A 13,555-nucleotide genomic window follows, 5' to 3' on the forward strand; every position below is an offset into this window, starting at 1 on the left:
CTTCTCCACCCTCCCCTCTTCTCCACCCTCCCCTCTTCTCCACCCTCTCCACTTCTCCACCATCCTCCTCTTCTCCGCCTTCTTTCATTAGTTTTTTTGAGAGCTTCCAGTTCTGATTCTATCCCCCTACCTCTCAAGTTATAGCTCCTTCCTTTTCTTACTGTCCTTCAATTTGGCTACAAGGCCTTTTTGGATGTGGTGCACACTGACCTCTGGTGGCCAAAGGAGGGATTGTCAGAGGGATGACCCCAGGGACATATTTTCTGGGTTACTAGAACCCTTGACTCTGGGACAAAACCAAAGGCTTTTTGTTGTTGTTGTTGTTGTTGTTGTTTTCTGTTTTGTTTTGGGTTTTTTGTTTGTTTGGGGTTTTATTTGTTTTTGTTTTTTTTCCCTAAATCATGGGTTTGTGTTTTCTTAAGTCCTTCAGGCTCTCGGCCCTCAACACCAAAAAGTGATTCTGAGCTGGTCAGTAAGTCTGCAGACAGGTTGACGCCAAAGAATAACCTGGAAATGCTCTGGCTGTGGGGTGAATTGCCACAGGCTGCAAAGGTAAGCCTTTAAATCTCAGTTCTATGGTACAGTTAGGATTTGTAAGTTAGCTCCAATTGCGTGGACTTGCTAACCCAGTATTGTAAAGGGATGTACTATGGGGTGCTGACTCAGCGAATGTGGGTTTGGGCAGAATGTGCCTGTGTGTTTGGAACAAATGAACCTACACTGTATATCACAATGAATGCAGTCCGTAAAGAAGTCAACACAACTTGTGTACAGACCCTAGCTTCTAGAAGCTGCAAAGAGAAACACTTTGCAGTCTTACTTCTCCAAGGTCCATGGTTGTTAGAGGGGTATCCTGTCATAGGAATGGAGCTGTGGAATTTGAGCCCTCTGGAAGAAAGGCTGAGTTATCTAGGAAGGCTAGAATCCCGTGCACTCATGTTCTTTAGAGAGAAGCCACTGAGGGGGGTGGAGGTGGTGTGGTGTAGGGACGAGGAGAATCCAATGGAAGTACCCTGTGTGAGGGCTTTGGCTCATCAGTAGGGAATAGTTTTAGCATCTAGTTGGTAAGGTCTTGATCTTGAACCTTTGTACACCCCGGAAGAGATTGAGAAAAGCTGGGTGTGGTGGAGGATCTGGGAGGCAGGCTGCCCTGGGTGTGGCTGCTCCGCTGCACTTGATAGCAAGGCGATCTTGGGCAAGGGGAAGCCTACACATCCTTATCAGTAAAATATAAGAGTAGACAGACAGACTAAAAGAGATAGTGTGTGAAGTCACTTCCCCAAGCCTTCTCTAAGCACCTGCTTCTTAAAAGACATATTTACTTTAACGATGTGTGTATACATGGTGTGCATTTGCATATAAACGCAAGTGCCCAAGGAGACTGGGGAGACTTAGGTAACGGGTTACTAGACATTGGTGCTAGGAACCCAACTGTGGTCCTCTGGAAGAGCAGTGTCTGCCCTTAACTTATGAACCATCTCTTCAGGTCTGTATTCCCTTTCTTTCTTCTTGGGTGTGCCCCTCTTTCTCACCCTGTAAAGTTCATGTATACAATTGGTTTTATATATATATATATGTATATATATATGTATATATACATATATATATATAATGTGTGTGTGTGTATATATATATGTGTGTGTGTGTGTGTGTGTGTGTATGTGTGTGTGTATGTGTGTGTGTATATATATATATATGAATCAGGCACATTTCCAAGAACACAGGAAGACAATATTTTTTTCAAGACACTTTGTCTCATATTTCAACACATTCCAGATATCTTAAATGATTTCATTGCCATCTTTTTTTTTTGTTTTGTTTTTTGTTTTTGTTTTTTGTTTTTCGAGACAGGGTTTCTCTGTGTAGTCCTGGCTGTCCTGGAACTCACTCTGTAGACCAGGCTAGCCTCGAACTCTCGAACTCAGAAATCCGCCTGCCTCTGCCTCCCAAGTGCTGGGATTAAAGGCGTGCGCCACCACCGCCCGGCTTCATTGCCATCTTTAAGAAAAAATCCTAAGGGCTGGATATGGTGGTGCATGTTTGTAATCCCTGCACTTGGGAGTGGGGGGCAGTCAGATTGACCTGGTCTAGCAAGTTCTACATAGTGGAACCCTGTTTATGATATATCTAATACACACACATATATATATGTTAGCATATACATCTATGTCACAAGGTTCTTAGAGGATACTATGGTCCCTTGAAGCCCCGTTCAGTGTGTGTAATGAGTGTGAGTGAAGGCACAGTGGGTCTGTTTGGTTATAGATGGCTCCCTTCCCCTTCCAGGCTATATTATACTTTTGTGGGACTTGTAATCTCTCTCTGTCTCTGTGAGCCTCAGTACTGATCCAGCCAGCCATCTTAACACATTCACCTCAGTAGTTGTTGGAGAGCTGGTATGACAGTGCAGACCTAGCCGATTCTGGCCAAGCTAACTGCAGACCTACCTACCACAGTGTGGTTTTGTCTGTGAGGGGCCCAGGGATATCAGATAAGGAGGGCCTGCCGGTGAATATCAGTTTTCGGTTGCCCTCCCTTTTCCGTAACTGCAGATCTCTGCATGGTGAATTCTCTCTTGTGCAAACTGATCACCACCATGTCTTCTTCAGCCCTGTTTTTTTGGGGAGAAAGTTTAGTGAGTTCTGATACACTTATATAGAGAGATGAAGGTTTTAAGAATGCAGCGCACAGTGGGTGCATGTCCATGCAGTCTGATCCCAGGTCCCAGAGAGGCTGTGCGTGGCCAGCAGCATGGAGATCCTGATTCTTTTGAGCTGCTGGCCTTGCTGACTGCCCACCCTCTTGTCCTGTGGTAACAGAGATTGCATTTGCAGGGATCCCTTCCTGCACATTGACGGAATGCATTCATTCTCATTCCTGCAGATATCCCACCGTGAGACCCACTTCCCGTTCTGTGGAGGGCCGTGGGGGCTGCGTGCACTCGCTGCCTGCCTTTAGCGTACCTCACTCTCTCTGTCACGTCTGTTTGGCAGCTGATGCTTTCTTCCTTCCTTGTGCTTATTTAATTTTTATTCATAATCATGAATGTAACTGAGATCCAACTAGATTTGGAGTAGAATAAGGAAAATATGGAAACCAAAGAGCTGCAGTGAGAACACAGAGCTCCTGGGAGATATCGAGCATGGGTGGGGGGGCTCCTCGTCTGCAGCGGGGATGGCCCGGTGAAGTACCCATGAGGTAGATGGGTCAGTGTTGTCACAGCCAGCAACAGGTCCCTCCTTGTCTTCGATTCAGTTTTGGACCCCAAGTGTCCACAGCTCTCACCATGCCGTGTCACCCCTCCCAAAGATACTTGTGTGCTCTCCTGCCACTCAGTCTTGGCAGTGCAGGTGAAAACCTGGGACCCATGTGTTTGGTGTAGCATTTGCCACGAGAAAGAGAAAATACTAGGGCCACCATGTTCCCTCTGGAAGCTTTGGAGATCCCGCCCTTGGGTTCTCTAGCAGGTGCCACAGACTTTAACTGATCTCTTGTTGGACTCCCCAGCTTTTCTCTTTGCCTGGGCTTTCCACGGTCCTCAAATCCCTCTTTCTTCGTTTTCTCTCCTTTCTTACAGTCATCTTCTCCACACAAGATGAAAGAGTCCAGCCCCTTAGCGAGTCGGAAGATTGCTGATAAAATTCACTTTCAGACCATTCATAGCGAGTCTTCAGATACTTTTAGTGACCAGTCACCAACAATGGCCCGGGGGCTGCTCATCCACCAGAGCAAGGCTCAGACAGAAATGCAGTTCGTGAACGAGGAGGATCTTGAGTCCTTAGGGGCGGCAGCCCCACCGTTACCTGTGGCCGAAGAGCTCAAGGCCCCAGCTTCCAGCACAACACAGTCATCAAGCAAGACAGATTCCCCTTCCAGAAAAAAAGGTATGAAGCTGAGCGTGCTCCCTGCTTACTCCCGGGCTGCACACCAGAGACGCTCCAGCCTCATCCAAAGTTTCAAATAAGTCAGAGAAGACCCGGATCTATGGCATCTGTTGTGTTTAATCTTCAGCCTGTGCTTTTGTGAGGCCAGACATGTTTAGCATTGTTAGAGATCCATGTTTCCCAACCCTGTCAGCAATAATGATGTCTGATCAGCTCACCACCTGTGCCAAGTGGTGACGATACTGAGCCCACCCTGTTAGCCAGGTAGCTCAGTGCAGCACTGTGGGTTTGTGTGGACCAGCCACGCAGCACTCAGCAGGGAGCGGAGAGGAAGTCTGTGAACACGGTGCCCAGGGGACCCATCATGCAGCCAGAGGGATGCTGTGTCTTAGAGTGTCAGTAGGGAAGTGTTCAGGCAAGGTTTTGTCATCTTCAGCAATCAATTACAGTAATCATGGTGACAGCTTCACTGTTGAGGGACTGCAACCTGTCAGGCTGTCTGTGGATGAGTGCTGTGATGTCACTCCCTCTGGGCCATGCAGAAGGGAGTTCTGTTGGCATCTCGGTGTGTGGCTCTTATGGGGAGGGGCAGGGGCAGGGGAAAGGGGAAGGGGGAGGCAGCCCTAGTACTGGGGAGCAGATCTGCACTTTGGGTTTGGATGCTGTTCTTGGAGATGGAGCTCCCGAGTTGGGATAACATTTCTGACCCACTCCATTGTACCCTTTCAGATAAACGAAGCCGACACCTTGGAGCTGATGGTGTTTATCTGGATGACCTCACGGACATGGACCCTGAAGTGGCTGCCTTGTATTTCCCCAAGAAGTAAAAGTTCTTTTCACTACTCAAACTACTTTATTTTTTGGCTTTTGAGATAGTCTAAATGTAGTTTAGGGTTTCCTTCTATTTGTGGTGGTCCTGCTGCCTCAACTTCTTGTGAGTGCTTGGATTGCAGGGTTGAGCTATCACATCTGGCCTTGATACCATTTTCTGTAGTCTGAGAAGGGCCAGTTTAATACTCTCTTTGTGTGTGTGTGTGTGTGTGTGTGTGTGTGTGTGTGTGTGTGTGTGTGTCTGTCTGTCTGTCTGTCTGTCTGTCTGTCTGTGTGTCTCTGTGTGTGTAGGGGCATGTGGCTGTCCTCTACCCTCTCTATAGGAGTGTGAGCTCAAGGCTATGCTGTGACCAGTGGCCCACCATCCAAGAGAGCTCGTGAGCGATTGAGAGAGATATTGAGATTCTTCCTGGGAGGGATTGACACTCAGTCCTTGGGGGAACAACCCAGCTGTAGCTCCCTTTGGATGTAGGGAGGGTCAGTGCCCTGGTGGGTAACAGTGGCCTTCCTGGCACACACTTTCTCTGGGGTTTACTTCATATGGATTTGGAGTGTTGCAGGAGAATGTGACAGGCCCTTCTGAGCTAGGTCTTCAACTTTGATGTCTGTACTGATGTTTTGATGACAAAGCTGCACTAAGGTGACAGCAATTGCTCCTTTTTGGTGCAGCTTTCTAGAGGGTCATTTGATATAATAGTCGGGGGTAGTCGGAGTTAGGAGGGTGGGATGCTCAAAACAGCTTCTCTCTCCTTTCAGTGGTGATCCTGGCGGGCTCCCCAAGCAAGCCACTGACAATGGAGCCAGGTCAGCCAACCAATCCCCACAGTTGGTGGGCAGCTCAGGCATCGACAGCGGTGTGGAGAGCACCTCAGACAGCCTGAGGGACCTGCCATCCATTGCCATCTCCCTCTGCGGTGGCCTCAGTGACCACAGAGAGATTACCAAAGGTACTAGGCCTATGAGACAGCACTCTCTAGTGGCCAGTGGCCAGGAGGCCCCGAGCTGAGAACTCTAGGATCAGTTTTCTCCTCTCCCCCACTCCCCCCCAGCTGTGGCTATGGGAAAGAGGAAGGTTCACTGGTCTCTGGCCCCACACAGTCTGGTTACAGTTAGAATTTTGTCAGGCTGCAAGGGCCTTCAGGCAGCAAGAAGACTGTTGGGGCCATTTGTCCTCAGAGATGATTGTTGAGCACAAATGGGTGTCCCCTATGTCCAGGGCCAGCTGTGAAGAATGTTCAAGGCGATCTATCCTGTGGGGGCAGAGTGGGGATCCCATCAGTTGCCCTGTAACATAGCATTGGGAGTGTGTGTGACATCTCTGGGGCCCATAGAGGAGGGAAAGGGCGGTTGAGTCAGTTTGGGGAATTCTGGAAATGTTTCTCCACTGGGTTCCCAGCTACTATACTGGTAGGCCTTGGTGACTTATGCACACTGTCTGCCGTGCTGGAAAGAAAGGTCTGAGCACCCCTTGCTAGGTCCATGGCGAGGCGTGCCTGAGACCCCTCGCTGGTACAGCAGCAGAGGTTGCCTGTGGATTCTTGAACTAGACCTAATTTTCCTCCACTTTACTGCTTCTTGCTTTTTCTATCCCGTCACCAGTGGACGGACTTCCCAGCAGGGATGATCACACTCTTAGCAGCCACGCTACTTCCTCTTCCTGCTCCAGGGACCATAGTGGAGTCCCTCCTAGACAGATGTCTTAGGAACAGACTGGGTCCTCTTATTCTGGCCTGGGTGCCACCAGCCCTTCCTAGCAATTCGTTCTTTTTTTTCCTTTGTACCTTCTAAGATCACAGTTTTGACAACTGTGTCTATTACATTCCTGAGCTGTGTTGGGGCAGCTTGCTCGGCTGGTAACTTACTGAAACACTCCCAGCCTGGTACCTGCACAGTGGCTGCTGGTGGGAATTCCGAGGTCCTGTGTGGTCAGGTATGGCTGGAAGCTCCAGAAAGAGTACATTAGGGCTTCATTATAATCCCAAGGGTTCCTGTGGAGGCCTGTATGGGTTGACATGACCAAGAGACATTTTTCTCCCTGACAGGAGTGATCCCCATGTCATCTGTCACCTGGGACTTTTTTTTCACCTAGAGCTTTAGGATTCCCCAGGGGAGGAGTGCTCGTGGACTTGGGCCAGTGAGACTGAGCTCCAGTTAAGGGCCAAGGCATGGCTGCCCTGAGCGGGGAAGTTGAAGGAAGTCAGTGTCTTTGGCCAGACACCCAAAGGCTCTCTGGTCCAGGGCTGAAGACTAGGCCTTCTGATCCCATAGCATCCCTGCCTAGAGGGCCTGCGCTGAGCTTGGTTAGCCAGCATGACCATGGTCAGCACCAGGCCCTACAGGGCCCGAGCTCTGGTGCTTGGCATAGGTAACAGTAACTGGCAGTGCAGCTGCCAACACTGACCAAGCCCTCACTTTGGGCAGGATGCTGATTGCCATCCTCCTCCATCTTTAGGGCCATGATCATCAGGCACATGCTAAGGGGGAGATCTTTGGGGCTTGGGGAGTTAAGCCACCTGTCTCAGATTACCACCGAAAAAGTGACTTACGCTGGTATCCCTGATAAACATTACTCTGCTTCTACATGTGGGCTTAACCCCCCCCCGCATTTGTTGATCTTAAGAACCCTTCCCCCCAAAAAAAACCATCAAGCCATGCTCCCTCTTTGCTAGTGCATTTTGTAGGATTTGTAGGACTGTCTGATGAAGTGCAATTTATAAACTCTCAGGGAAGCACATGGGGATGAGTAAGATGAAAATGGTCTGTTTCTTTAAGAAACACACTTTGTGATTTTTCCCCCCTGTCCTATCATTGCTACCACAGATGCATTTTTGGAGCAAGCCGTGTCATACCAGCAGTTTGCCGACAACCCTGCTATCATCGATGACCCCAACCTTGTGGTCAAGATTGGTAATAAGTGAGTTCTTGATGACAGTCCTTTTGGCAGTGGCATTGTACTTCTGTTAAGCCTTGAGTCTTTGCTAAACTTAATTACTGTCATTTATTATTTGTAAAATTCTGTGTTCCAGTGCAGCTGCTGGGTTGAGATTATTGCGAGTCTTGGGCAGTGTGTGTGTGTGTGTATGTGTGTTTTCTGTGTAAGTATATATGTGTTGTGTGTGTATATATGGTGTGTTTGAATATATATATATGTGTGTGTGTGTGTATGTGTGTATGTGTGTGTGTGTGTGTGTGTGTGTATGTATGTATGTATGTATGTATGTATGTATGTGTATATGTTTGTATGCAGAGGCCAGATGTCTACATTGTCATCTTTGAACACTCTCTTTTTGTTTGTTTGTTTGTTTGTTTTTTTGAGGCAGGGTCTCTCTATGTAGCCCTGGCTATCCTGGAACTATGTAGACCATGTTGGCTTCAAACTCACTGAGATCTGCCTACCCCTGCCTTTCTAGTTGCTGGGATTAAAGGTGGTTGGCACCATGCCCAGTCTTCTACCTTAGTTTTTGAGATGGTTTCTCCCAATGAATCTGGAACTTGTTGATCTCCTGGCTGACAGGCAAGCCCTAGCTATCCCCCTGTTTCCACACTTCCCTAGCACTGGAATTACAGGGTTGTTTCACCAGGCCTGGCTTTTTAATGTGAGTGCTGGGGATCTGAAATCAGATTCTTTCAGGGATGCACCTCACCTACTGAGCTGTCTCCCCAGCTCCATCTTGAAGATTTTAATATGGGCCTACCTGCACCAGAGGTTGAAATTGACCATGTCAGGTGCGGTCTCCAGACTGTGGGACTTTGACCCTATCTGGTCCTAGGCATAGTGGCACAACAACTGCCTTTTAGTTTAGAGACATTAGTTTATTGGCATCTGAGGCCTGTGGTATGCAGTGATCTCTACTCATAGTTGGTAGACTTTCCCCACTGAGAAGAGGTTGCAAGGGTTTTAAGTATTGTCACCTGTCCCTTTTCCATGAAGTTCAGTGGGTCATGGCTTGGAGCAAGGACCACACAGTGGGACTTGGCTGCTGTCCGGCCAGTGGCATGTCTGTATGTTTGCCCTACTGCCTTGTGTGCTGCTGATCCTTCAGCCTCACCATAGCAGTGAGATGAGCAGGAGAAAGGGAGGGTGATGCAGATAGGGTCAGTATGGAGGGCTGGGAAGGGAGCGAGCACACTGGGCTTGATAAAAGACTTCACTGGGGTCCAACCGGTCCGTGACATCCCAGGTGACAGTAGACATGCTTTTTGTCCCCGCCCCCTCTTCTGACACCGTTTCCTTGTCTCTCTAGGTATTATAACTGGACAACAGCAGCTCCTCTACTTCTGGCGATGCAGGCTTTCCAGAAACCTTTGCCAAAGGTGAGCGCTAACACGATTAAGATAAGGGGCCTGGGGAGGGACAGGTTAATGGAGGAATCATAGCTTGACTCTGGAAACCTGAGACTATGGTGTCTTCATGCTCATGAATTCCCACATCACTGTTTAAGATCTCCCTCTCTTCTACCTGACCTGACTTCCCTTCCTCACCAGGGCAAGACTTGCCAATCCTGGTATTGCAGGCCCTTGCTTCCACTCCCAGCACCTGCTGTGCTGGGATTACAAGAGGGCAGAGTGGCAGACACCAGGATGCACAACAAGTGAAGTTGTGGAGAGGAAGCGTAGTTATGGAAGGCTAGGAGTGGACACTGGGGCAGGTGCACAGGCCATCACTGTCAGCCGATGTTGCTGAGAAGCCAGCCCTGTGCCTGGTTCTGAAAGGCAGGGATGAAGATGGGCTTGAATAGCTCCTAGCCTGCATGTGAGAATGGGAGTGGCTGCAAGCCAGAGCCAAATGAGGAAGGCAGACCCACCAGCCCTACAGGGTTCATCTCCTCCTCCACTTGCCTGGAGTTGCTCATTTCTTCTGTGTTGTCTTCCTTCTGGATTTTGGGCATGTTCTTTGGGCTGCAGAGTCAAAGTTTTAGATGGGCTTGTGCATGGCAGCTATGGCTGTTGCAGTCAGATCTTTCCAGAGTCTGAGGTTTTTGGAAGTCAGATCTCTCTTTGTTTAGTCTGGGTGTGTCTTCTGTGTGTGTAGTTTGGGGATGGCAGCTATGTGTTTGGTAGTCCTTTTCAGTATTGTAGGGCAAGTGGGGTTTGTCTCTGGAAATGAGTGTACTCCCCCAAGCCTCTCTGAACATGTTGCAACCTGGTTCTGGACCACAGTTTGGAAGGAGGCAGGTAGTCGACTTACAGGGTTTAAAAGTTCAGAATCACCTCAGGGTCACCTCTGAGGGATGCTAAGGAACGATTTTTGTTATGTTCTTGCCAGGATTCCTTGTATCCACAGCCCAGGATATGATTTCCAAGGCTTACAAAGTAGGAAGGAGAGAAAGAATAGTGTAATAGAGATGCAGCTTACGGAAGAGGAAGCCCACGGGCTGCCGGATGGCATAGTCCCCGAGAGCTGTGACCTAGTGGGTTACAGGTTGGGGCTCTGCTAACACTGTTCCTCTAACCCAGAACTGATTTTCTAGGTGACACTTAGTCTTTGTTATGCTGTTGGTTGCATAACTAGCACTTTTTAAGTGGTCTCTTGTCTTCATTTGTAAAATACCCCACATTTCCTTCTAGTCTTTCCATTTATTTTAAATCCCTGACCCATCTGTATTTTGTCTTGAGAGTGATTGAGGGAGATTTGGGGAATCAAATAATGTCTTCCTCCCTCCCCGATGTTTACTGAATCAGGATCTTTTCTGTCGTAGCAAGCATACTTAGTAGCTTAAGCACTATGGTTTTAGTATTTTACAATAGAGTTAATGCTTGGTAGGTTCAGTCAGTGCTCTGTGATTTTTTTGGTGACCATGCTTCATACATTTTCTTACATAACCATGCCTGGAGTGGGAATGGAGGCAGGACAGACTCTTCCTGCTTCATTGCCCGAAGCTTGATCACGTCTAAACTGGCTCTCGGCAGAGTGGCGGAATGAGCATGAACGATTCAGGGCAAGTGGGGTTTGTCTCTGGAAATGAGTGTACTCCCCCAAGCCTCTCTGAACATGTTGCAACCTGGTTCTGGATCACAGTTTGGAAGGAGGCAGGTACTCGACTTACAGGGTCTAAAAGTTCAGAATCACCTTAGGGTCACCCCAGTGTCATTTGTTAGGTAGCCTTCTGCTTGAGGATGGCTGTTCCATTTACCTATGAATTGAGGCTAATTTCTTAATTTTACTCATGAACCAACATGGAGCTTTTTAGATTGCTGTAGATTTAACACGATGCAGGACTGGTGCCCGCTTACTGTGATCCTGTCCGAGGATTTTCTTGGCTGTTTTTGTTTGTTGGTGAACCTTACATTCCATTTAAGAAGTATAATCCTATCAGGTTTTTGTTTTAGGTTGCAGGGCTTGTCTTTGTGGATGAATTTGCTGGGGTGGACATGGAGAGTAGACAATGCATTTGTAGGTTGTGCTGTCCATGAACGTTGTTGTATGCACGGTTTGCATTTAAGTGGACTCAGTTTGCCTTCTGCGTCAGATACAGATCTTTTAAATACGAATTACATATCTGGGGCTAAATCTGTGAATCATTTATCTGTCTACCTACCTGTGTCCTGTTAGATTGAAATACTTAATTTCCGCACTCGGAGGCCTCTCCATTGGCTGAGGTGATGGCTGCTTACAGCCCTTCTAAATGGAGGAAGTAAATTTAGATAACATTGACCTTGGCCCCAAAGTAGCCTTAAGCCAGGCATTGCTAGTTGGAATTATTTACAAAATTATTATTTTATGTCTAATCTCCCCCTTCAAGCTTTGTATGCAAGGTATCCAGATGAATTTTATCCTTAACCTTTGATTTTTAAGTCAGTCTACTTAAACCCCAGTTGGTCAAACTTTGAAAACTTAAATTTATGCCCCCCCAGCCCCCAAAAGAGAAAGCCTGTGCATTTTGACTGTGTTGGCAGCGTTTTGATCCTGTGCTGTAGTGACTACTTTTTTCTTTTCATGTTTTATTTTGTAATCACCATATTGAAGCTAATAGTACTGTAATCTGCCATTTTAATGTGAAAACTTAAGATCTACTAACCACTAATGATTTCTAATCCTTTCTTTCCTGTTGTTGCTGTGTCGTATTCTGTTTGTTGTTCGTTGGTTCTTTTCCCATCTTCTTAAGTCTTCGTGCCTCAGTTACCTCCATGTGATTTTGGACGCCATTAGGTTTTGCCTTTCTAAAATTTTCAGTCCACCCACAGTATGTTGCGTTCTGTTTTATTTGTTTGCTTTTTGCCTCCGACTTTGATTTGCACGTATGTTTTCTTTTGTTTCGAGTGTGCTAAGTTGATTTTTTTTTTTTTTTTGGTTCCATTATTTATGTTACCATCCATTTAAAACAGGCCACTGTGGAATCCATCATGAGAGATAAGATGCCCAAAAAGGGAGGAAGATGGTGGTTTTCCTGGAGAGGAAGAAATTCCACAATCAAAGAGGTGAGTGGAGATCGTGATGGGGTGTTGCGCTTGGTGAGATTTGGTTTAGTGTAGTCGGGTTTACTTCCATCTGTTTGTAGGAGTGAAGTAAGTGCATGCTATTATACCGGGTTTCAGTGAGCTGGCCCTACTGCCAAAGGGCCACAGGCAGATGGTGGACAGGAAGGAGGAGAGGCCAGTAGAGCCTGGCTCTGTCACCTCCTGGCTTATAGACCCAGGTCAAGTTGTTTTCCTACTCTGAGGTTTTTATCAGTTAAAAAAAAAAAAAAAAAAAAAAAGATGTACTAGGTGTGTCTCTTGTTGCTGGGACAGAGTACCCGAAAGAGACTTAAGGAAGGTGGCGTGTATGTTGGCTCACAGATTGAAGGTGTGCTCTGTCATGGTGGAGACGCGAAGGTGGCAGGAGCTTGAAGCAGCCGGTCACATTCTGTCCACTGATAAAAGCCAAAGAGAGAGAAGCTGCTGCTGACCCAGCTGGCTTTCTCCTGTGCTCAGTCCAGGATGCCAGGCCATGAATGGTGCCACCCACAATTAGGGTGGGTCTTTCCAGTTTAATTAACCCAACCTAGATCTTGCCAAGTTGACAATACTAACTGTCACAGAAGGGTTTCGACAAACTTACATTTTTAAAACACGTTATGCTGATGAGGCTAGCGCTGGTGAGTCTTGCCATGGCTGTTGACTGAGCCTTTTTAGTCAGGTCCCTGAAGGGTCAGGTCTGATGCGTGTAGATTTGCTTGAGATCCTGTGAAAGCCCTGCTTTTCCGGGTCTCCCTCCTTCTCTCAGCACCAGTCCAGAGCACTTGCTTAGCCTCCAGGCTCAGGGCTCTCCTGGCTTTTCTCCTCTCTCTCAGCTGTTCCCCCTCTGGCCAGCTGCACACTGTACTTAGGGTTCTTTCTCTTTTGCTTTCACCACTTGGTTTTCCTCAAGCATCCACTCATGCCTTTAGGGTGACCCCATTTCTTATCTCCAGGCCAGACAAAACAGACAGTCGCTTGTGTTCCACACCCATTTGTCACTTAGCCATCGAAGCAGAAGCCTCAAGGCATGTAGGTGCACACTCAGGGTTTTCCTCTGTGGAAGCAGTGGCTTCCTGTGTCTGCTGTGTCCCTCTGTGGCTGGACATGGCCTTTATTCATACTCTTTCCGTGGAGGCTTGTGAGGTTATGGAATAAGTGTTACCCCAATTTGAATATTTCCCCTTAGCTGTTCTCCCACAAGTCCAGACCACCTTCCCCTCTCCCAGGCTGCCTTTGAGCTGTGTATTGAGCCCGTTCTTACCACCTCTTTCTCATTCTCTGTTGGATTCGAGTTGGATTGGGCTGTTTAAGGTGGTGATCCTAATTTATGTTGGTCCTGGCTCAAAACTTTCTTTTTGTTATTGATGTGTGCATGTATGTATATGTGTGGCAAAGTGCAC

At 47.6% G+C, this 13,555-nt stretch overlaps 1 protein-coding gene across 1 annotated transcript in view; it reads left to right on the plus strand.

Annotated features, from left to right (window-relative positions):
• Lpin1 (lipin 1) overlaps positions 1–13,555 on the plus strand; it is a 62,163-nt gene that overhangs the window by 25,485 nt on the left and 23,123 nt on the right. The window contains exons 7-13 of the mRNA XM_028772246.1: positions 423–552; positions 3,578–3,884; positions 4,614–4,707; positions 5,472–5,662; positions 7,536–7,629; positions 8,960–9,029; positions 12,042–12,134. Of these exons, the coding sequence (XP_028628079.1) occupies positions 423–552; positions 3,578–3,884; positions 4,614–4,707; positions 5,472–5,662; positions 7,536–7,629; positions 8,960–9,029; positions 12,042–12,134 (979 nt within the window). The remainder of the gene's footprint in view (positions 1–422; positions 553–3,577; positions 3,885–4,613; positions 4,708–5,471; positions 5,663–7,535; positions 7,630–8,959; positions 9,030–12,041; positions 12,135–13,555) is intronic.

Source organism: Grammomys surdaster, unplaced genomic scaffold (assembly GCF_004785775.1).
Source record: "Grammomys surdaster isolate TR1022 unplaced genomic scaffold, NIH_TR_1.0 212, whole genome shotgun sequence".
NCBI lineage: Eukaryota > Metazoa > Chordata > Mammalia > Rodentia > Muridae > Grammomys > Grammomys surdaster.